Below are 24,468 nucleotides of genomic sequence, written 5' to 3'. Positions count from 1 at the left end.
CGTTCTGACCCCCTTTTTCGGAGGGCTGCATTTCATGCCCGCAGGTACAGAATTGCATTTTGGGGATCCGCCAGCTTAGAATTTCCACTTAGCAATTTTGGAAGTGCTCCATTGTGCCAACTGATCTTTTGATGTATATATTCATTCATTCAGGGGTACGGCGGAGGCTCTGTACCACCATATGATATCGTTGACACTCTTAAAGGTCTGTAGACATGTGTATGTGGGTTGTATGTAAGTTTTTTTCAATTGCGTCTACACGATGTGTTGTGAATGTTAATATGTAATGGAAGCCTTGTCAGCTTGCGTGCCCTTTCATGACATGAATAGTGGTGACTCCTCAAGAGACAAATGATAGATCTATATGTAAATAAAGACGTATGACCCATTGGGGTTCTTATCTAAGTTAGCATACAGTTCGTAGTTTAGATTGACTACATCTGATAGGTACGGATATGGGTGTCTAGGTCGGGCCCCCAGTCGCGGCCTATGGGATTGGGTCGTGACAAGGTGTGGTTTGAAATAAGTTTCATTTCATATCAACATACTCCAAAAGTTTTATGACCCGACCTAGGGCCTAGTCGTAACACGGTGATCAAAACCCCAAAGGGCTCCAACCAAGTCTCTTGCACATATCATAAGCATACATAAGGTGAAATATAAAAGCGAAAACATCATAAGAGAGTCTAAAACATGAATAGAAATCTGAAAATGTCTCATGACAACATAGACTCGAACATATGTCCAACTAAATGCCTATAAACATGAGTATGGGCGGGGGATAAGACATGTCCCTAGCTCACCCTCAATATACAATGTAAACAAAAGTCTTTTGAAAAGAAAAAAATAGTAACCAACTTGAAACTAGTCCTCGATCAATGAGGACTCACCAAAACACCATCGGATGGAGAACACCTACTAGTTACTTGGACAATTAGGATCTTCAACCTCAACCCCTACATTATGAGACAATGTAGGTAAAAAGTATGCATTAGTATGTTGAAATGTACTAAGTATGAGGGCATGACATGCAACATAAATTATGGAATGCAAAGGTCAAGTAAAACACATGATAAGATGAAATAAATAAAGTCATGAGAAAATCATATTGACCAAAGCTTTTAAAAGCATAAATTACAAAATCATAACATACTTAAGAGATCATACATATGTGGGATAGGAACCATAACCGACAATAAGACCATGCGAGCTATAACATGAAATCCTGTTGTCTCCCCATGCAACGAAGAAAAGGGGAATCTACTTGCCAAGGTAGACTCTATCCCGCTAGGCGGGTCATACATACGCTATATATGGATCCAATAGCTAAGCCATGAAGGCAATTTACGATGGCACGTAGTTTATGAGATATGAGGTTACTACTAGGGCTTTTGGTAGGGACCCCACCTCAAGTCCACTCGGTGCTAAGTCAAATCTCACGGAATACATACATAACATAAGATCATAATTTCATATATCATTGTCATGATCATAGGTTTGAAATCATAGAGTAGCTCATTTTTATAGCATACTTGTAATGTGAGAATTGTCCTTTCATCATTACAATCATATTTGCATAATTCATATCGTTAGGCCTTAGGTCGCCTTACTTCATAACTTGCATGAAGAACCATAATTTAAAACATACTTATAATTCATGATCATAATGGAAATTCATAGTCATAATTCATGCTTTGAAAATTCATGACCATAGCTTGTACTTGAAATTTGGGTAAGACATGAATGCATGATCAATTGACTTGAGAATCATGAAATTTACTTGAAAACATGCATGATCATAAAATTTATATCAGCCCATACATAATTCATATAGATAATATCATTTGGAAGTATAATTGAAAATAGTCATAATTTACATCATGAACCCTAGAAATCAAAATAGGAGAATTCATGTAAAAACTCTTTAATTTAACTCAATAACCATCAATTTATGTCAAAATAGACTCATGATCATATTTTAAATCAAAATTCATGCAATAGGAATAGATATCATAAAACCCATAAAATACCGTACTTTAATTTGATAGAAAACCTTGAGAAAATGATTGGGCTTCATGGATGAAAGGATCCATGAATCAATACCCACATACCTTGAGTAAAAACACCAATTAATTTGGAAGAACTTGAGAGTTTTGATGGAGAGCTTGAGTGAATTTACTTAAAGTCTTCAATGGAGATTCTTGAGAGCCTTTTTTTAGAGAGAAAAATATTTGATAGATGAATTGTAGAAGAATGAATTGAATTAGAGGTTTATGTTCATTTATAGAGTTGAATTAGGTCCTAAAAACGTCTAGGTTCATTAACTAATAATTTGGGAAAGGTCTAAAACACCCTTTAAAAAATTCAACTTGGCCAGAAAACCTCCCAGGTCCGCGACGCGGGCCTATCGCGGACCCTTCTGTTTTATGAATTCTTTGAAAATCTATCTTCCGATATATGGGTCCTTAAAATCCACCGAGACTATTTTTCCGCAGGTTTTGACCCCTGATCGATATTCCAAACTCGAATTTTCTAAAAAGATTAAGGATAATGCATTACATGAGCGGCCTATTCCCAAGGCATTCTTAAGGTATTTGTGAGCATTTTTTAGGGATGTTACAAAAATAATTCAGATTAGGATCTTGACTTCCCGTAGGACTATGTCTAAGGAAACTATGATCCATTCCTTCTACTCGTCTGCTTTGTTGACTCTTATTTGGACTTAATTTATTCTCTTCATGTCTTTACTTATTCTGTCCAATCCTCCATATCTTTCCATAATCAATTAGAATGTCTATGTGCATTCACGTCTGAAGAGATTTGGTGCACCTAATAGAATATATGTAAGAGAACAAGTAGTGAACGAGAATCATTTTGTCAATCATCAAGACTATGTACATGATCTCTTATTTTTTTCAACAACTTATATTATCCGTAAATGAGATTAGAGAGGAAGAAGAAAATTCACAATCCAAAGCGCTTAATGGAATGGATCTCTTGGAAATTCCATCACATGAACGGGAAAATAATATATGCATGTTTTGATTGATATTATTTGAGAAGATGTTTTCATACTCTGGTGAAAATGGCAGTGTTGCAGAATGAGCCTCAGATTGTTTTGAAGGAAGAAAAACTCCAAAAGGAGATGTAAGATACAACTCTAAAATCTTATGGATAAAGGAAGAGCCAGACAAAGTGTTTGCTTGTGCTCTTGAAGACTCAAAATAGTGAAACAAGTTGTTTCCAAGTAAAAAGAGATCATAATAGGGTCCCAGATCATAATAAGTTGTTTCTTCTCTGGTGGGCTGAAGTTGAAATCTCACCTACTGATTCAACGTATTACATGTATTGTTAATCTAATGCCCTTTCCCAAATTTGTTTTTCCCACCGTATTTATCTTTAACGCTAAAAGTAGCCTATAGCTTTGTCTGATTCTTTATTTATTTTTTAAAAACTTGATATTTTGAATTGTGGATATGCTATTTCGGTGAAGCAATGAGAGTTGTTTAAGAATGAAAGAAATGAGTTTTAGTAAGTATATTTCATAGTTAATTTCCATATGGCCACCTAAGTTTCAGAAATTGCCTTTAAATATCATTTTTGTTTCATTTATGACAAAAATATCACTCAACGATCATTATTTTCCTTCAAAAATGCTTGACACTTAAAAGCCTCCTTCTCTCCTAGTTGGCATGTCATGTCATTAAAAGTCTCATTTTTTTAATAACAGACTTATTTAATTTATTTAATAAAAATTATAATTTTGTTCTTTATTTTTTAAAAAAAATAGATTAGTTTATCAAGAAGAAATATGCATGCTTAGGATTTTTTTTCCAGTACTTTTATATTATTTTTTCTAAATAGTCACTCATGTTTTGAAAATCGCCTTATACAAAACACTTTTATTTTTTTAAAGACAATAATACCACTCAATTGTTAATGTTTTTCTAAAAAATACTAAATACCTCAATAGTCTCCTATTCTAGTTGACATGCCATGACATTAAATAATATTTTTTAAAGATAATAGACCTATTTAACTCATCAAACTCATGTCTCTACAAAAAAAATATATAAAATACGTGAAACTTCATGGAGATTATAATATAAGTGAACTAGATAAAACGGGCGGAAGGGGGGAAAGCCCTCCGTTCCTGATTCTCCTGTAGTTGGATCCAAAAAATCACAAATAATCTAATTTTCTGTAGATTTTTCTATCAAATACAATTCATTGAAAAATCTTTATAGGTAATTGTTACCTGAGGATTTTTTAAATTCCTAAGTAAATTTAGAAATTTTAAGCAAAGAACTTTTCATAAAATATTTAGATAAATCCGTAAGGTTGACATAGAGAAAAATTGGTAAAAAAGAGGAATTTATTATCAAACTTTTATTGCAATTTAATTCTTTATTTTTATTCTTTTATGATTACTATATTATATTTTATGATATATATATATATATATATATATATATATATATATATATATATATATATATATATATATAAAATTCAAAATTCACAAAACACAAGTAATAATTAATTGGATTGCATAAAAAGAAATGGTAACTATGGATTTCAAAGTACACAATTAAATTTTTTAATGGTTAAATTGACCTTTAATATTGTTGATCAATAATATGATTAAATAATGCAAGTTAATGTTCATGAGGTGATTCGTATATTATCGTTCAATTTGAACTTCAATTGAATTTTTTAAACTTGCAATTTTTTTTGGATTTATATGTTTATAATTATTCAAAATTGATGGCATTACAGTAAGTGTTAAAAAGTTAGCATATATAATTTAAGTATGATAAAGGATTCCTAAGTATGAAAATTTATTATTAATAAACTAATATTTTTTTTTTAAAAAAAATAATAGTAAGATTATAATTTAGTTATATGAATTTGATGAATTAAATAAGTCTATTGTTGAAAAAAAATATATGACGATTTAATGATATGGTATGTCAATTAGGAGAAATAGAAACTTTTGAAGTGTTTTGAAGAAAATAGTGACAGTTGAGTAATATTTTAGTCCTAAATAAAATAAAAGTAATATTTGAAAGCAATTTTTAAATCTTGGATGACCATTTAGAAAATTAACTCCTCTATTTCACGTATGCCCAAGTTTATGCAATGTATTAATATAGAATTTCATCTTTTAAGTTGTCAAAAATCTCTTTTAATTGGAGATATATATAATATTATAACATCCTTCTGCTGATCTACTCACCCACCTACTCTTGGTTGTCTTTCGTCTTTAATTCCAACTAGAGATGATTATTACGACTGAAGAAACTTAGTAGTAATCAAAGTTGTGGAGATGACTATCTTCATTACCTCGTCAAAGCCCATATATTCCAGGGATGTTCGCCTATTGTGGTCTTAATTACAAGGAATCTAGAATTGTAATACTTCACAATAGCAACAGAGTCGGACAACTTGTACACATTCCAGCAACTCTTATCACTTAGCAGAACCAGGAAAAGATACGTTCCTCTTGAACTTTCACAAATGAGATTCTTAACCTCTTTCTAGGTTGTATAATGTTATGATAAAAAACTGAGAATTCAAAGTAGTATGAGCGTGACTATGCCTGCTGATTTTGCTAATTGCAAAATGATCTGCTTTGCTCCTCCAACAACCGACTTTTTACCAGTCCATCAATCATATGTACACCAATCCAAGTTTTCTGCTTTCCTCAATGATTTCCCAGTTATCTAGGTCACCAATAAGAATGTTATGCAATATATCTGCTGAAGCAGTTGACGTTTTTTCTTGAATGGCACAATGTACTTCACGTGTTTTTCAGACGTGTGCGACTGTAGAGATCTAAGGTGTCCTTATGATTAGGATCCAAGCAGAGGGCTGCTTCACTATCCTGGAGAGCACGAGAGAAATCAGTCATTGACTCATGGAATGCTGCTCGAAGATTAAGCATTTGCAAGTCAGGTTTGAAAGAAATGGCTCTTGTGAGCTCCTCCACAGCCTCGGTCTCCCTCTGGTCATCCATGAGCACTGTTGCATCCAACAATCAAATTCAGTATGAACAAGGCAAAACTCACGGCTGACAAGGCAATTAGAATTGCTAAACTTGCCCCGACACCTAATCAATCCTGGGGACCAGTAAGGATGAACTTTTATATATCCTCCTAGTTTCATGTCAGTTAGTACAAGAATTTTAGGGAAATGTAGAACGACAATTTCATCCAAATAATATCAAACATATATGCAAACATCACACTGTGTTAACCAGCCAATATATCTCCATGCAGGAACAAATTTACTTTGCTCAAGAAGCATCTACATCACTATTTGATTAGACTGAACCAAAAGCTCTCAACCTTTACGCAAAATTGATCATCATTTGCAAGGAAAAAATGCCAAAATATTAAATTGACCCAGTAAAAAGGTACTGAAGAGAATTTTGGCTAGTGTTATGTAGGAGATTGTCCTAGTTTCAGAAAATGCTATCCGTTTTTTTTTAATCGCATAGTTGTCAGTGACCTATTTTATTAATAAAAGTGACAAAAGAACAACAACCAGTCTGGCCAAGAGGCTGAAAACAAATCTGAAAGTAAAAAGAAGTAAAAGAAAGGCATGGTCCAAAGCATAGACCCGGCCTAAATATTCTACAAAATGGGATTGTGAATTTCAGGAGTTGGACAGACAATCTTCTACTGGCATAGAGTGAATTTCCAAAATTTCTACCAGACGACTGCATTTGGAGCCACTGTTTCCTCCATTTTCTTCTCTGGGTGATCTTCTAGCTAGGGCCTCTGATGGTGCTCTGGTATTAAGCTCTGCATCGAGCCTTCACTGTTCCAAAATAAGTTTTCATCTCCTTGTTTCCTTCGTTTTTTAGTTGTTTGAACCCATTCCAATATTGTCTTCTATAGGAGGTTGGGGTGAGTCCATTTCTGAATGGATCTGGAAAAGGGTGTCGTCTGGGGTCTGCAGATCCTTATGTTGGTCTGCTTCTGCTCTTTCTTTTTATGTTTGCCTTGTTTTTCAGCTACTAACCCGGTTTTCCTTCTGTGCCTTATCAGCTGGGGGTGGTGGAAGCCATGCTTGCACTCCCCCAGTAGGGTTTTCTGTCACAATCCTACTACAAGAACTAATTTAACGCTGTAGTCCTTTGATTTTGGTGAAGTTGCTTTTTGATATCTACAGTAGAATACACTAGCTAGGATAACTGCAGCCGGAATGCCTGTATAGTTATGTCACTCTGTAAATGTGCTGGTTGTATTCTCTATTCACTCATTTCATTCCTTTCTTTCTTGTTTGCATGTGTTATAGCTGTTTATTTTGCGAGTTCTTATCCTGATTGATGGTAATTGTGCTTTGTCTGTGTTCAAGATCTTCCTACGTATAGTTATTAGATCTTCAAAAAGTGTGGTAATGTTGTATTCCTTGTTGATTGATGGTTGTGTTAGCTAGGAAATCTGCCAATTGGTTTCCTTATCTAAACGTGTATGATTTGTGCACTGAGAGTGGCCATGATTTCTTTTATTTCCTCCACCTGTTCTGCAATTTCCCAAGTTACTCTCCACACATCCTGTAGTATGTTCTTTAAACTGAGAGTCAGTTTCAAGGAGAACATTCTGCACCATATGTGTAGAGCAGTACCTTATGGCCTCCAAGATAGCCATAATCACTGCTTCAGTATTCGTTGCAATCCCAATGTCCTCAGCTTGAGCATGTATCAGATCACCCTTATTATTCCTTAAGACAGAAATCATAGGAGCTTGACCTGGATTGCCTTAGCTAGCCCCATCAGTGTTGCATTTAACTCTATACCCTTCTGGTATCTTCCAACTAATCAGTATGTAGTGCAACTTGGGTTTGTAACTACTTAGGTAGTCCAGTATCCTTGGCCATTCCATTGGTACCCATGCCAACCAAGGGTAGTAGACTCTGATTAGTCTATGGATGGTATCTTGAATTTGGTGTAGTGGTGTACCATTCTACTGTATGTAGAATTCCCTCCATGCCTGACTGAGTTTCTTCTCTTCCATAACTTCCACATGATGATTGTTGGGACGGCCTTGAAAATTGCCTGATTGAGTTACTTCTCTTCCATAACTTCCACGTGATGATTGTTGGGACAGCCTTGAAAATTGCCTGCAATTTGGGAGCAGCATGCATTTTCCACCACTTAATTATGAGTTGTTGCAGGTGCAACCCTTATATATTTATACATGCACTAGAAGCAAACTACTTCCAAAGCCTAGTGGCTATGGGAGCTGTTACAAATAGGTGGATTGTTGTTTCCTGCTCATGAGCATCAAAACACCAACATCTAGAGGCAATACAAATTTTTATCCTCTTTAGGTTGTCATCAGAAGCTATTTTTCTCCTGCATAATCTCCAATGGAAGAAATTAGTTTTGAATGGCAAGCCCTTTGCCCATATGTACTCATAATCCATTCTCTCTTCTTATTTATGCCTCAACTAATCCCAGGCATATTTCACTGGGAAAGGCCCTTTTGTGTTCTCAATCCACCAGGCTTTATCAATAGTTTGAGTTGACAGGGTTGAACTGCTGCTCTCCATGATGTGGTCTGCCATTTCCACTGAGATGATAAATAGCAGGTTCTGCCTATTCCACTCTACATTAGAGATTAAACTCTTCAGCTCAATTTCTTCCTACCCAGCATTCTCCTCTTCCAGAAAGTATAGTGATCCTTGTTTAATCAAGTTATCAAACCAGAAAAAGGGATGTACCAGATTTCACTAGCCACCAAATATTATGTTCAACTCCATCCCTGACAAGGATCATCTTTCCCCACACATGAGAGGCACATGTTCCTTTAGCAATGGTGGCATGTAGATTCTAGCAGTATTTGTTTTATATGTAAGCGCTCCATAGTGAGAAGGTGGATGCTCTAAAATTCCACCATAGTTTAGCTAAAAAGGGTCTTAGATACATCTACTAAGGATCGGAAACCCAACCCTCCTTGTAAGCATAATTGTTTTTTTGACAAAAAAAAGATGTGGCAGCAAAACTTATTGATTGAAATATCTCTCAATATTTTTATTAAGCATAAAAGGGCTTTAAATAGCTAATTAGAAAACACATCTGCAGAAAATCTGCATAACAAAAATGCAAAAACAGATAAATAATTTCAACTAAAACAACCTAATAGAAATTTAAAATTCAAATTCATCCTAAATCTAGGTAACTTATTATGCTAAAAAATTACTGTAGTAACTAAAAGCAAATTGAACACTCATCCTTTGTTTTAGTTACTACAATTTTAAAAAAGATGCTCCTCAATTTGACGTTGAATTCTTTTGATTATATTGAACTTGCACAATTTTTTATATTGATCTTTCTCTTCTTCTTTGTTTTTCTTCTTTTGGTTTTGCACATAAAAAACACCATCAATAATCTTATCTTGTTTGAAAGCTCTTCTTAAAGTGCTTTAATCCGGAAAATTATAGGATTTGCAAGGAGTTATTGCAAGAAATTTTCTTCCATCATAACATCCCAAAACACATAGGTTTCAAAAAATGGTTTAATTCTCACCGACCAAATTTGATAGTTTCCATCAGTGAAAATATGTGGAACATTGAAAGAGAGACTGCTGCTTGCCATTTTTAAAAATAGGTTAAAAGATTTGTTGAAAATAGCTTGAGCTTTGAAAATAAGCACGGGTTGAAAATGTCCCTAACAGGTTAAATTGGGTTAAAAGTAGCTCTGACGGGTTGCAAATGGATTGAAAGTAGCCCTAATGGGTTTAAAAATAGCCTCCGCGGGTTAAAAATGGGTGGAGAATAGTTCTTTTGAAGAACTCACAAATCCCGTAAAATCAATGAGGCTCTTGATACCACTGTTGGTTTTTTTTAAGGATGTGGCAGCAAAAAGTATTGATTGAAATGTCTCTCAATATTTATAGTAAGCATAATAAGGGTTTAAATAGCCAAAATGAAAACATAATCTGCAGCAAATTTGCATAACAAAAATTCAAAAAAGGCTAAATAATCCCAAAAACTAAAACAACCCAACAAAAATTTAAAATTCAAATTCCTCCTAAATCTAAGTAACTTATTGTGCTAAAAAATTACCGCATTAACTAAAAGCAAACTCAACAATAATTTATCCCATGCCTGGTGCTTACCTTTTGTCCCTACTGTGTTCCTCCAGAAAAAAATTAGCAAAAACCTTGTGGTGTTGGTCAATGACTCCTTTAGGGTATTCATGGTTGTTAATAAGTAAACTGGCAAAGACTGTAGAACATGTGATATTAAAATGTACCTACCACCATAAGAGAAGAGTTTGTTTTGCCACGTCATAATTCTTTTCATTACCTTCTTCAACAGATCTTCAAAGTAAGTCTTATTCTTTTCGCCATAGAAAATAGGACACCCTAGATATGTGAAGGTAAAAGATGCCAGCCAATAGTTCTCCTAATTCTGATAATCACAGCTAGTGGTACTTTATAATGAAGGTACACAGATTTCCTGATTAGATTGATCAGCTGACCTGATACTTTCTAATATTTCCTTACTAATTTCATCATCTTCTCATAGACTGTTGATGTCCTAAGCTAAATAGGATGGCATCATCTACATATGAGAGAAGTGATTCATTTGTGGGCTCCATTTTGGGAGACTCAATCTTCATTTAAGCTGTTCAGGCCTTTTGCTAAAACTTCTGTTGCAATGATAAAGAGGGTAGGAGATAAAGTGTAAGACCCCGGAAGTTGAAAAGTCGAAACGAAAGAAAATTCCAAGAAAAGGTATTGTCCCAGAGTTTACGACTTGGCCTACGAGTCGTAGGGACTCCTATAGGTCGTAGTAGTGGCTCGTAATAATGATATTGAGGTAGGAAAATCGACTAGGTTTGGAACTAAGTTTACAAGTCAAGTAGACGACTCGTAGGAATGGTGAAGACTCGTAGAGTGAGTCATAGAGTTGATCTCTGATTTTGTGAAATTGACAAGCCTCAGTACTTTTGAAACGACTCAATAGGATGAGTCGTAGGATAAGTTATGAGTCGTAAAATGGACTCGTAAGATTGGGTCCTGAGTTCTGATTTTTGATTAAGTGAAGGGGGGGAATTGACGAGTCATTTATACGTCTTGTAAGGATAAGTTGTAGGGCCAAGTTTCATTCCAATAGCCTATGATTTTGGAGCACTACTTTGACGACTCATATTGACGACCTGTAGACTAAATGACGAGTCGTAGAAGCCATCCGTATTGTCGTAAAGGGTGATTCTAAATTGTGTATATATGTTAAGGTTAATTCTTAAGTGTGGGAATAGATATCACAAGAATCCTCTAGCACAAAGTTGAGTTAAAAGCTTTCTTACCGATTGAGTTTTGGTGAAAGGTTTTACTTGGATCAACTTCAAACGATTATATCTCCTAGAATATAACGAATTAGGTAGCTCCTGACCTATCATATTAAAGGTCTTTGAATCATCTTTCCAAAGTCACTAAGTTTGCCTCATTTGGAGTTTGGAGTAAAAAGTTATGACCGTTCTACCATAGACTGCCAGATCAGAAATTTTACGATCTTGAGTTACGACTCATAGAAAAAAGCTACGAATTGTAGAAATAGTTACGACTCGTAAACATGAGTCATAAATGAAGATCAGAGGCTCATTTTTTCAGCATTTATCAGGGGTTTCCAGGACGAATTGGGTCTACGACCCGTAAACCTTTTGACGACTCGTAAAGAGTGATTCGTAGGGTCTTCCAATTAGGTTTTATGAGGGATTGTTTGGTCTTTTCCATATAAGTTCTTTAATGTATGTGGACGTTTTTGGGACAAGGTTCTCAACTATTGACTACCCTAAGTATTCCTAAACTCTCATTCTCTTATTAACTCTCAAAATCACAAGTCTTCTCTTCCAAGGGCTCCTCTCAAAGGTCTTCTTCATCATCAAGAAATTTGCTAGGATTTCTTCAAGATAAAGTCCCTTTTTTCTTCAAGTTCAAGGCTAAATTTCATTAAGGTATGTGGGGATTGATCCATGGGTTCCTTTCACCTATGGAGTCCCAATGTTTCTGTAACACCCCAAATTTTTTTAGCCAAGACTCGGACTATTCTTCGTATGCGTATAGACTTGAACTCGAAGACTTCAAATTGTATATATGATCTAGGATCAATTCCTAAGTATTTAAAGTGTATTAGATGTGGTTTAGGGTCATAAGGGATCTTTAACACCAAGCCAAGTCCAAAGAATTTCTATTGGCTAAGTTTTCGAATGAGTCCGCATAAGGGTCAACTTCAAACGACCATAGCTTTCAGAATATTAAGAGTTAGGTGGTCCATGACCTATCAAATTAAAAGTCTTTGAGTCTTTTTTTAAACGCCACTAAGATTTCATTTTTTGGAGTTCGGAGTAAAAGGTTATGTCCAGTTAACCAGAAGGGTACGCGACCAATCCGCGTCACGGACTTGGACAATTTTGGTTCAACCTAAAATTTGGAAAAAAAATGAACTATGGGGGGAACAACTCCGCGACGCGGACTTGTTCCACCGTAGATCAAATTTCTGCCCGTTGAGACAGGTTCTGACACTCCGCGACTCGCGAATTGAGTATTTTATTTCCTTGAATTGTTCTTGTCAGACTATTTTATGACATAGATTGGAGTTCGATTTGTTGGCCCATGGCCTTTCTTCATTGAGCCAGATTGTTGATTGGAATTGCCCACCTAATTATCTCTTTATTTTAAGTCTTCCGCTGATTGAATGAATTAACGGATGCATGAACGGGCCAAGTGGTTTTCTTGGGAGCTGGTAATGGTTTCTGAGTACCGACAACGTCTAGGGTACCCTTCCGAGGCGTGACAAGCAGCTCAATTAGTGAAAGGCGATCCCCTGAGGAGGACGTAAAGGAGACAGAGGTTCCAGATTTGATTCCCACGAAGCCCTGCAGGGTGAAGGAAGGGATGAACTAACTGACTCTGACATAGACAATACCTGAATATGTGGGCCCAGAGAGGGGGTCATCACAAAAAAGGCTCCCACGAAGCCCTGCATGGTGAAGGAAGGGATGAGCTGACTGACCCTGACATAGACAATACCTAAATATATGGGCCCAGAGAGGGGGGCATCACAAAAAAAGCGCAGGTTTGATTCCCACGAAGCCCTCTGGCTCCTTTACATCCACCCTAGGGGATCGCCTTTCACCAATTAAGCTGCAGGTATTGTCTATGCCAGAATCAGCCTGTTCATCCCTTCCTTCACCCTACAGGGCTTCGTGGGAATCAAACCCGAAAGCTCAGGCTCCTTTACATCCACTCTAGAGGATCGCCTTTCACCAATTGAGCTGTAAAGGAGCCTGAGGTTCTGGGTTCGATTCTCACAAAGCCTTGCAGGGTGAAGGAAGGGATAAACTAGTTGACCCTGGCATAGACAATACCTGAATATGTGGGCCCAGAAGGGGGTAGTCACAGTTTCCTCAAAAGATCTCTTTAGATTTCATTGGTTTCTAAATCTAGTTTTGATGAATTGCATTGGACTGTTTAAATTCATTTTTAATTGTTATCAATGATCATCATAAGCATGATTCTACATTTATTACATGATTTCAAGTTGGATTATGAATGCCCATGCATAATGCTATTTTCAAATGGTGATTTTCATGAATTATGATTAGTTTCAAAGGGTTTTTTCAATAAAGGCTTTATAAATGATGTTTGAGACTTATGGAATATTGGTGAAGATTATAAATGATGATTTTAATGGTTTTCTATAAATTTCCTACATTGATATTTAGGGTTATGATATGGATTATTGGTACATCCAATTATGTTTCAAATTGATGTCATCTTCATGAAATATGTGTGGATTAATATGAAGTATATGGTCATGCATGATTCCACTCGAACTCCATGATTTTCAAGCCAATTGATCATGTATGCCTGTTTTACTCAAATTTACAAGTATAAGTTATGATATCGAATTTCAAGTTATATCCAACAAAAGCTTTATGAATGTTTGACAAGATTTATGAATGAATTTGAAGATGTTTTATGTAAAGGAGGTTATGAATGATGTTTTTATGATGTTTCAAGCAAGTTAATGATAGAGTGAGTTAAGGCCCTAAAGATGTTTTACGAATAAAGATATATAATGATGGAAAGTCTATACTCACATTACATGAGATAAAGTTAAGGAGCTATTCTATGATTATATTCTTATGAAACGTGGACGGGTAGTAGATATGGTCCCTCCCATATGATGTTGACTTTATGTCTTATGGATTATCTATTCCGTTGAGAGTTTACCTAACACTGAGTTGACCTTGGGATAGGCATTCTCTCCCATAGTAAAGGCAAGAGACTAGTAGAAAGATCCCATTGTCCTATAACTACGTGCCACCGTAGGATAAAGGATCACCCGTAGAAAAGGCTTGATTCCTTTAAGGGTCACCCGTAGTTGAGGCTCGATCCATAGTGTAGCTTAGTGGATCCACTTAGGCTTGACGGGGTCTACCTTGGCAAGTAATCTCCCCATTTCTTCCAGTGTAGGGGTAATATCGAGACTCCATGTTATAGCTCACATGGTTTATGTCGGTTAACGGTCGCTCTCACAAAGGTACAACATCCTCTCTCAATGTTTAAGGTATTTCTTACTATGGCTAATATGTCTCTCACAAAGTGAAAGTATGTTTTCTCACCCTTACTACTACTTATGAATTTGCAAGCTCTTTATGATTCCTCATTATAACTCATGACTATCCATTCATTGTACAAGCTCTCTTCATAAGGTTGCATTATGGTTTTAAAATGACATTGCCTTACTCATGATTCACCATTACGGGTAAATGGTCTACTTATTATATGTTCTAGCCTTAATCATACGTCATTACTTTTATGTCATGTATTGCATTTCTCACATACTTAGTACATTCAAAGTAATAACGCATACTTTTGTTTGCATACATTGTGTCATAATGTACGGCTTGACGATCACCCTACACACTCTAATGGCTAGATAGAAGACTTTGTTCACTTGATTTGGTAAGTCCTCATGCTTCGGGGAATACCTATCGAGCTTATATTTTCTTGCTACCTCTAGACTATGTTGTCATTTTGAGACGTTTCTTTTTCTTGTTTGGGGAGCTAGTGACTTGTTCTATGTCCCCACCTATGTTAGTATGATAGAGGCATGTTTAGACATAGAGTTGATGTAGTCCGTGTGGACATATGACTTGAGATTTCGTTTTCAGTTTTAGACTTCCATGTTTGAGATTCTTCTTCCGCTTGTTTTTATTATGTTTTACCTTACCTTATGAATGCGATGTATACTAAGAGGCTTGATTGGTTTCTTCGGATTCCCAATCTCCGTGTCACGGCTAGGCCCTAGTCCGGATCGTGACATAAAGGATCACCATGTTTCAATCCTCTAGAAGACCGAAAGAACCCAAAGGGCTACCCATTAACCAGCATAAAATACTAATTGTTAGAGACCAACCTCCACATCATATCAGTGGCAACTTCTGAGAAGCCAAATTTTCTAAGCATTTTAGTTAGGTAGACCCAAGATACTCTGTCATATGTCTTGGCCATGTCCAGTTTCACTACAAGATTATGGAGTTTGCTCCTCCTATTGATGAATTTCCCTTATGATCTCTTGCGCCAGAAGAAAATTCTATGAAATACTTCAACATTTAACAAAATCAGTCTGGTTTCTAGAGATCAGCCCAGGTAGCACTACCGTCATCCTCTCATGTAGCATTCTGGAGATGATCTTGTTGGCAAAGGTACTTAGACTAATTGGCCTAAGGTCAAAAGTTACTAAACTTTTCCTTCTTGAGAATAAGAATAAGAACTAGATTAGTGTGAGTGATATATCTTGGCAGTTGCTGCCCACAAAAGAAAGCCTTATATCTATTACATCTTCTCCAACAATGTCCCAGCAACTCTGAAAAAATTACCCTGAGAAATCATCTGGTCTTTTGGAACTGTCAGCATTAAGTGCAAAAACCACTTCTTTACCTCTCCATTGCTTGGTAGTCTCGTAATATCCTCATTCTGACCCTAAGTAACAAAAGTGGGTATGTGCTCCAACATCCAATAGTCTGTTACTCTATCTTCTTCTCCAAACTGTTACATTCACAGCTTCCTCCCCAATATTTCATGTAGTGTGAATGAAGTTGGTTTTTTAATAAAGAAATTAAGAAAATAATAGAGAAAGACTTTGAGAGAAAAATATTGCAATTTGGCCAAAGAGAATTCTTTTATTTTGTTTTCTTGGATTGTACATTTATAAGAACAAAAACAATAAAAAGATAATGGTAAACTAGCCTAGAATATCTCTGCAAAATATTTTAATAAACTAATTACTAATAAATAGGAAAAAACAAGCTAACCAACTATTAACTTGAATTTCTTCAAAAACTAAGCAGTAAAATAAAGTTACTGCAGTTCAAAAGCATAATTCCAACAGTCCTCCTTGCTTGAGGAACTGCAGATTCTAGACTTGGCTGAAATTGACCTCATGAACAAATCTGTCAATTCATCTTTTGCCTTGCAAGGCTTGTGTACATCTTCTGTTGGATTAAATGAGAAGTTTTTATCTCTCATTTCAACTTGTAAAATCTCTTGCTTAGTGGAATCAAAGATCCGACAATATTTGTCCCCAAATAATAATTTAAATCCTTTTTTCCATTAACTGACCAACACTCAACAAACTTTTATCAATAGCAGACACATAAAGAACATCTTCAATTATTTTTGTACCTGAACTTGAATTGATTGCAGCAGACCCTTTTCCTTTTGCAGGAATATCATAATCCTCTTCCACGGCTTTCCAAAGATCAAGAGCCTCCAAGTAGGCTTCCATTCTCACAGCCCATAGTTGATAGTTCTCACCATAAAAAATAGGAGAAGCCATTCGCGAAAAGCTATTTTTAAAATCCATTTTTTCACTCACACATCCCTCAAGAAAAAAGGCTCTAGATACCAATTGTTGGTTTTTTAATAAAGAAATTAAGAAAATAACAGAGAAAGACTTTGAGAGAAAAATACTGCAATGAGGCCATAGAGAATTCTTTTGTTTTGTTTTCTTGGACTCTACATTTATAAGAACAAAAACAGTAAAAAGATAATGGTAAACTAGCCTAGAATATCTCTGCAAAATATTTTAATAAAATAATTACTAATAAATAGAAAAACAAGCTAACCAACTATTAACTTGGATTTATTCAAAAACTATGAAGTAAAATAAAGTTACTGCAGTTCAAAAGCATAATTCTAACAAAAGTCCCCCAAAGCAGTTTGGATTTTTGTGATGTTCCAACTTTTTCCTTCTCCCTTTAACATAGGAGTGAAAAAAATTAGTGTTCACGTCCCCATCTTTGAACCACCTCATCCCAGCCTTTTGATTCCAGTATTCTTCCTCAATATGCTAATATCTTTTTATGTCTGCATTTGCTCTACTAAGGGTTGCTCTGTTAACCTCAGTGGGGTGAATTTCCAACTAAATCTCTTTTACCTTGATCACATCCTCCCGGGTTGAGATTTGTTGGAAAACATTTCCAAAAGTACCCATACTCCATTTTGGTAGTGCTCGTTTGATTTTCTTAAGAGAGTAACGATGCCAAATCTTTTAATCAGGTAAAACATAATATCTAAATAGAGTAATATAATAACAACACTAATTACAACGTGGTAGTGTCAAGAGACTACTACACCTTAACAATATACAACTCACTACAATATTATTCCCACTCTATTTTCTATCAGACTATAAAGAATTTGTTGATTACTCTCTCCTCTTTATTGCTCTTTAATTTTTTTTTGGTGTACTTCAACTGAAAGACCAATGCTCCTATTTAAAGTAAGAGGAGCTGTTATCTTAACCAATCAGAATGAATTGGTTCTGACACACACAAATTGATATATTGCAATTTGCAATGCAAATTGCTCAATTTGCTCTTCTGACACAAATGGTAGGCGCTTGCTTTCATATTGTGATGATTGTTACTCCTTTATTATTATTTTTTGCTTTTTTCTTTATTGTATTTCAATCTATTTAATTATTGGATCCCACAATCTCCCCCTTATGAACTTTTTGATGCAGAAGCTGGAAATTGTGGTATTAGAGGAAGATATGAAAGACTATACTTTAGTAGGCAGCAAGGATAGGAGATTTACTGTTAAACTATGCTATTAGGTGAAGCTGAGACATGGAAAAGAAGAAGATCACTGACCATGGGAAATGTTTTAGAAGACCATATTTAAATTATAAGGGTCATATTAATCACAATCCTAGAAGAAGAAAAGAGACGGTATTCTCCCATATAAAGGCTCTTTCAAGTGATTTTATTTCAATTTTTGGTTGAACTTTTTTCTTGGCAGTTCGGACATGTCATTCATCCTTTATCAACACTAACAATCATTCCAAAAAGTGAGTTGCATTTTCAATAAGAAGATTTATCCGTTCAAGCCCAGTCCCACGAGCAACAAATATCTGTTTGTGAACCTTCTTTAGGTTACACCAGGAATTTTTATCACAATTAGTAATAGCAACCAAGAAAATATTCCCCTCAAATATAATCACCGTGGAACTTCACTTCAAATTTATATAACAAATTTTATTCATCATCCTACAGTCAGGTTGTTAGTCAGAATTTTAGCAATCTTTTCCTGAACAAAGAAGTTAGTAACAAGCAAGGGCGGCAAAGTTATTGAAAGTGATAATGCACCTGCAGCCCTGTATCTATAAGGGTAAGTCCTTAAAGGATCCAATACTGACGCCATGCTGAGATCACTATTTGCCATGTCACGATCACAATACTCTGACCGTTTTTCATAAGCCGATGCCTTGTTCTGAGCCTTGTCTATCAGCTTAGTCATTTCCTCATAAGCAGATTTCCTATCATTCTTTAGATGATATACACGAGCTAACCCTTGATGAGCTCTTGTATGCTTTATCTCAAGGGCACTGACATAGCAGTCTGCAGCAAGGTCCAGCCTATTGCAATCCACGTAAATACTTCCTAGATTATTTAATGCCTGCCAAGACAACATAACATGAATAAATTCATCTACAGAAACAACACCAAGAGAACTAGGTTGGAGAAATGACCCACTTGTCCCTTGCGAAGACCATCTGAAGGACATTTAAGTGCTTCCTCCAACAGTTGGATGACATAAGATGAAGATTCAGAATCCAGAGTTGTATCTGCTAGAGCATACGCTTTAAGGAAAAAGGCTTCGAATGACCTTTGGAGAGAAATAGATTCCTCAGCCTTAGCAAGTGCTTCTTCACGATGTCCAGTGTCATATAAAATCCATCCTTCGTACACAAGCCTTTCATATGTGGAGGTGGAATGATTCCGGGCCAGGCGCAAACTGCGCATTGCAGCTTTTTGACAATTTAACCTGCATGTAAAGTGTGTTAGGTAAACATAAGTAATAGGATGTGCTTCTATCAAATGATTACGAAAATCAACAGCATGAAATGCTACCCATGATAAGGCTTTTCTGTCTATCAATGGCATATATTGCCAGTTTTTCCCCAAAATCTATTTATATGTCATTCATATTTGTTGATTCAATCCAAAATAAATATAGTTACAATAAAGTTGCTTCATAAATTATCCATTTCAATTTTCACTACACGATCTGATAACTTAAAAACCGGGCTTGATGTGCTCTAACCAATAGTCATGCTGTTTGAGCATAACATACCATATGTGACAACAAGATTATGGTCAATAGATAGCCACAAAATGTCTATCTCTCATCACATTGATCAGTCTTTTCCTTTTTTTCATTTTTGCTTGCATTCCCCAAAAATGAAGGAAACAGTTGTCAGGATCTAAAGAAGGTAGGAATTGTGCGTACATCATAAACTTGCAGCAAAAATCAAAAGATAATAAGTCTCAAAAAACTACCGTAATAGGAGCAGAGATTGTCTGAATCGCAGAATGCTCCTCCCAGGATCATTTATGAGCATCTGGTGTATAACAGCCAGTGAACCAATATCATCAACAGATGACCATCGATCGTAGAGTTGCATCCAGCAATCTGCAGGGCTCCACGGCTGGACGTGCAGACTGAGAAGCTCCATCAGGTGGTCAGCCCTCATTTTCCCACGAAACATCATATAGTTTGGCTCTAGAGTCAACAATGCTCGGATATCTCTTATAGTAGATTGATAATCCTCAAGTGCAATAAAACACCAAGCCCGCAGTTCAAGGCAGTCTGGAGAGACCTTAAAACCAACAATTCTATTTATCTCCACAATAGCAGCCTCAATCTGGCTCTTTTCTACCATCACAATGGCTCTATATTGGTATGGAAAAGAAAGGGTGGGATCCAATCTGGTGGCATCATTAACATCCAAAATCTTTTGTTTGCCTAAGCTGTACAAAGACCTCTCTTGGTACATCCACCCCGTAGGTGTATACTCTGAAATAATACCATTAATTAGCTCAAAAGCCAAAAACCTCTGCCCTTGCTTGAATTTAGTCCGTGCAACACCTACTACTGAATAAACATGACCAGCCTCAATTGCCATCTCAAAATAATGTTGAGCTTCGTTGTAATCCTTCCTTTCAAGCAACACACATCCAAGTTGATGCATAGCTAAAGCCTTTTGCCATCTTTCACTAGCGCACTCCTTCAATCTCTCCAACAACATAACCGTAACTTTGGACATCATGTTATCTTCTATTGCTACCTGGCTAAGGAAATAATATAACAGGAAAGAAGCTTGCCCAACTGTGGCAAGTCTCTCCCTAGCCTCAGAGCTGCAAAATGTGTTGAGAACTTTTGGATTATACAAATAACCTGGAAGCTCTCTTAGCATTAGCTGCAAGCAAGACGCCACAAGCAGAGGTGCTCTCTCATCCAGAGCATAATCAATAAGAATCAATGCATCATCAATATCAGAAACCAAAGACGCCAAGTAACAATCAGAAGCAGACTTCAATTCCTCACAACAGAATCTGTTTGCAAATGAAAGAAGCTCTAGAAGTATGTTGGGTGGGTAGGAATCAAATCTTCTAGTCCTACTAAAGGAATCTACAGCTCTCATTCCATCCACAGATAGGCCAATGTGTGTAAAATCAATTCTTTCCTTATCAGACTCAATGAAATCACCATACAACATTGATTTTAATGGACCAGACAGAGCTGCAATTCTACCTCGAATACAGTTGACTTCCTCATTGCCTATGCAGAAGTGAACTATCCCCCCATCCTTTTCTGAGCTGAGAAAATTATTCCCATCTGAGATCTCATTAGGTGGTCCATGAGATTGGCAATGATCAAAAACTGATTTGGGAGCATACCCATGTAACAAAGCAGTCTTGGGGCATTCAAGAACTCTTCCAATACAATCGAAAGCTGATGATCCTACCAACTCATCCTCTCTCCTCTCAAACCTCAACCAAGCTGACAAAACCACCTTGGAATGCACATCAACCGCATGTTGACGAGCCGACTGAAGACACCTACGCAATAACTTTGGATCACCAAGGCTGTACAACAGAGCATACTGCTCTAAATGAAGCAAAGATTTATTAAAATCTTGTGTCATCTGAAGTTTGCGATAAAGCTCAGCTAAAGATTCAACAAAATCAACAGATTTGAGACAAAGCTCAACTGGGGGCTCAAAAGAATGGGTTTTAGGAAGGCCATAGGGAAGAAAAGACTCAACAGGAGGAGATTCAGCCAAAATGGAGTTGATTGTAGGGTACTGGAGCTTGGAAGTTGGGGAAATAGGAAAAGGGTTAGTGTTGTAAGCATGGACTTGAGTAGTCTTACAACGGTCTTTGAGATTGAAACCACGCATAGCGTGAGACAGTTGAAGGATGAGACTCACAAATCTTGATTTCCAAATATTTCTAGATTCCTCTTTTCCTTCACTATCATTCTCTGTACATATAGACATGAATCTTGATTCTTCACCTTTTGCCCTTCACTATCATTATTCACCTCTTCTCCAGAGTTCAATTGATTCTTCGCCTTGGCGTGGGTGGTATGGTGGTGGTAGTCATATGCAGGTTCAGCTGTGGCGTGATCTGTTAAAACGTTTTCATCTGACTTGAAAAGATGAGTTTTGTGGAATATGTTGTAATGCATTATACGCATTATGTGTGGCTTTTATTCCAATGCAAATTGTTTATAAATTAAAAAAAAAATAGATGCAAATCAACTTTTTTTTTGTCTTATAAGCTCTGTTTTCAACTTATAAACTGTTTAAAATAAATTTATCCAAATAAACTCAACTATTTATTAAGGCTTATTTTAAGCACAAAATGACTTTAAGTTGATCAGTCAAACATTCAAAAAAAATTGAAAACAACCTATAAGTCAATCCAAACGGCTTTTATATCAGACTAGGTGTTTGATTACAATTACTCCTTTTTTTTTTTAGAAATTACTAATCATCTATATCTTATTATATTGAAAGTAGAAAGTTTCAAAGTGTAAAATTAAGTAATCATTTTATTTCTATACTAAATAAAAAACTATAAAATATCTAATTAACAAATAATAATAATTATATCATATTATATTAGATAATTTGCTCGTGCAAAGACTCTTTAAATTCACGAATGATATTTTTTAATATCCAAATAGCAAGAATAATGAAATAAAAATTCTTACTTTACCACATGTTACTTTTTTGTGTAGTGTTAAATCTTCATTTTCTTTCTTCTTCTCTAACTTTTAAATAATAAAAGTAGTAAAGAGCCTCAAAGGCATAAGAATAATAGGTCAATAAAAAAATTTATGACAGTTCTGCATAGATACTACAAACATTAGGAATCGAAAGGCTCTACGCTTCCTTTTAAGTAAAATAATAATTACATTATTATCAGTACCAAGAGACAGTAAAAATACAATACAAAGTCGCAAAATTTGTTATTATTGACTCAAAGAATCCAAAATGTTCCATAAAACTACATCACTCTATCTTATGTATTTTCCTTGCACCAAAAGTATAGTTTTTGCATGTATTTTGTCACGATACGAGACTACCCTCTAGTTGAGACATAGTACTTAGAGATACAAGTGTCTCCAAGCTAAGCTCATGGCATGGCATGACATTATGATACACATTCAACAACAGAAAAATGGAAGAAAATCATGAATAGTCTAAAAAGTCTCATACTTTAATAGACAACATAGGCGGAATCTAACTATCTAATTGAAAACCTTTACTACATAAATGGGTTGCTAGGACATCTCACTAGCTAACTCTAAAATCTAAAACTGAAATGGAAAGATACTATTGTCCTCGTAACATGAGGACTCACCAATTATCGTACTAAGTAGATCGAATATGTACTAACTACCGGCGTGAGCAGAAGCGTTAGAACCTATATTATAAAACAATATAGGTAAAAAAAAGTATGCAGACATTATTTGGAATGTACTAAGTATGGAAAAATGAATAAAACATGACATAATAACATGATAAGTCTAAAAACATGCTAATGAAATGACCAAGTAAATATAACATGAAACTGATGATCTAATGGCCATACAATATTCTAAAAATCATAATATATATAGGAGATATCGTTAACCAACATAAACCATGTGAGCTACTATATGGAGTTCAGTATTCTGCCCCCTCACTGAAAAAAGAATGTACTACTTGCCAAGATAAGGATCATGAGTTTGAGCTATGGTGGATCCACTAGCTAAAGTCTAAAAGACTAAGTCCTACGAGGCCATGTAGTTATGGGACAAAGGGATTGCTACTGAAGGTCTCACTATAAAATAGTTTGGGTTACAACCCAGCTTTCTCAAATCAATGCCAAGAATTAATGCATGCACCGAGATCAACTACATTCGTGAGAAAAGGTTCTAAATGCTTTATTGAGCTTGTACCCCCAAAATGAGGCACAAATCAAAGCTCAAAACGACCTAAATGAGTCCAACATTTAAAGTCACCTTTAAAGCTTAAACCAAGCTAGGAAAGCCCCTTTGGGGTGGATTTTACCTAAAATCATCACCTTGAACGCTTTCCCAAACATGCCAACATGTATCCACGACCAATACGAACCCACCGAACTTAGAATCGCTCAATTTGGAGCTCCCTAGCTCCCAAAATCACCAAAGAGGGAAAGGAGTCGGGATGGTTAACATTCACTGGTCTTAATTAAAAGACCAGTGAAATGCTCTCCATGAAAACAGAAGAAAAGGCCCGTGAACGTGGAGCTAAACTCCAAAATCTCCACGAACGCGGCAGGGACACCTCGAATGTGAAGTCCAATACTTTTGGCTTCTGCGAATGCGGCCCCTGTGGCACAAAAGCAGAGGGTAAAATGGCCTGCACCAGATTTTTCTACAACACCAGATTTTAATATGGTCGAAAGTCTTCGACGGGGTGCTCGAGATTCATCCGAAAATTCGTGCGTGCAAATGGACTATGCTACCCCACCAAATTCAATGTTCTGGAATCAATGACACAGTCAAAATTTCCAATAGTCGCCGTTTTGATGAAAAGTGGGTCCCATACCCAAGTACC

The 24,468-nt window shown here is 36.0% G+C and overlaps 1 protein-coding gene across 2 annotated transcripts; it reads right to left on the bottom strand.

The window, feature by feature from the left end:
* Window positions 1–786: 786 nt before the first annotated feature.
* Window positions 787–22,064, bottom strand: LOC129882545 (ethylene-overproduction protein 1-like). Of its 2 annotated transcripts, none has more exons than XM_055956900.1 (4): window positions 19,874–22,064; window positions 19,067–19,358; window positions 18,680–18,989; window positions 787–956 (listed from the first exon to the last, which is right to left on the bottom strand). In XM_055956900.1, exons 1-4 carry the CDS (start codon window positions 21,874–21,876, stop codon window positions 919–921), a joined length of 2,643 nt encoding a protein of 880 aa, XP_055812875.1. In that variant the 5' UTR covers window positions 21,877–22,064; the 3' UTR covers window positions 787–918. The 2 variants fall into 2 exon arrangements, with proteins under 2 accessions (XP_055812875.1, XP_055812874.1); XM_055956899.1 differs by lacking the exon at window positions 787–956 and adding an exon at window positions 5,310–6,024.
* Window positions 22,065–24,468: the final 2,404 nt, after the last annotated feature.

This window comes from Solanum dulcamara, chromosome 3, assembly GCF_947179165.1.
Source record: "Solanum dulcamara chromosome 3, daSolDulc1.2, whole genome shotgun sequence".
NCBI classification, from domain to species: Eukaryota; Viridiplantae; Streptophyta; class Magnoliopsida; order Solanales; family Solanaceae; genus Solanum; species Solanum dulcamara.
The sequence above is the reverse complement of the archived record's forward strand: the minus strand, read 5'-3'. Positions and strand labels throughout refer to the sequence as shown.

Bases quoted from the DNA above. Each gene is read 5' to 3' on its own strand.
- LOC129882545 (XM_055956899.1), bottom strand. From the start codon at position 21,876: ATGTCTATATGTACAGAGAATGATAGTGAAGGAAAAGAGGAATCTAGA. The intron at 19,359-19,873 runs GTAGTTTTTTGA...CTTTACATGCAG, and splicing joins CAATCTCTGCTCCTATTACG to GTTAAATTGTCAAAAAGCTG. The intron at 18,990-19,066 runs GTGGGTCATTTC...TTGTCTTGGCAG, and splicing joins ATGGTCTTCGCAAGGGACAA to GCATTAAATAATCTAGGAAG.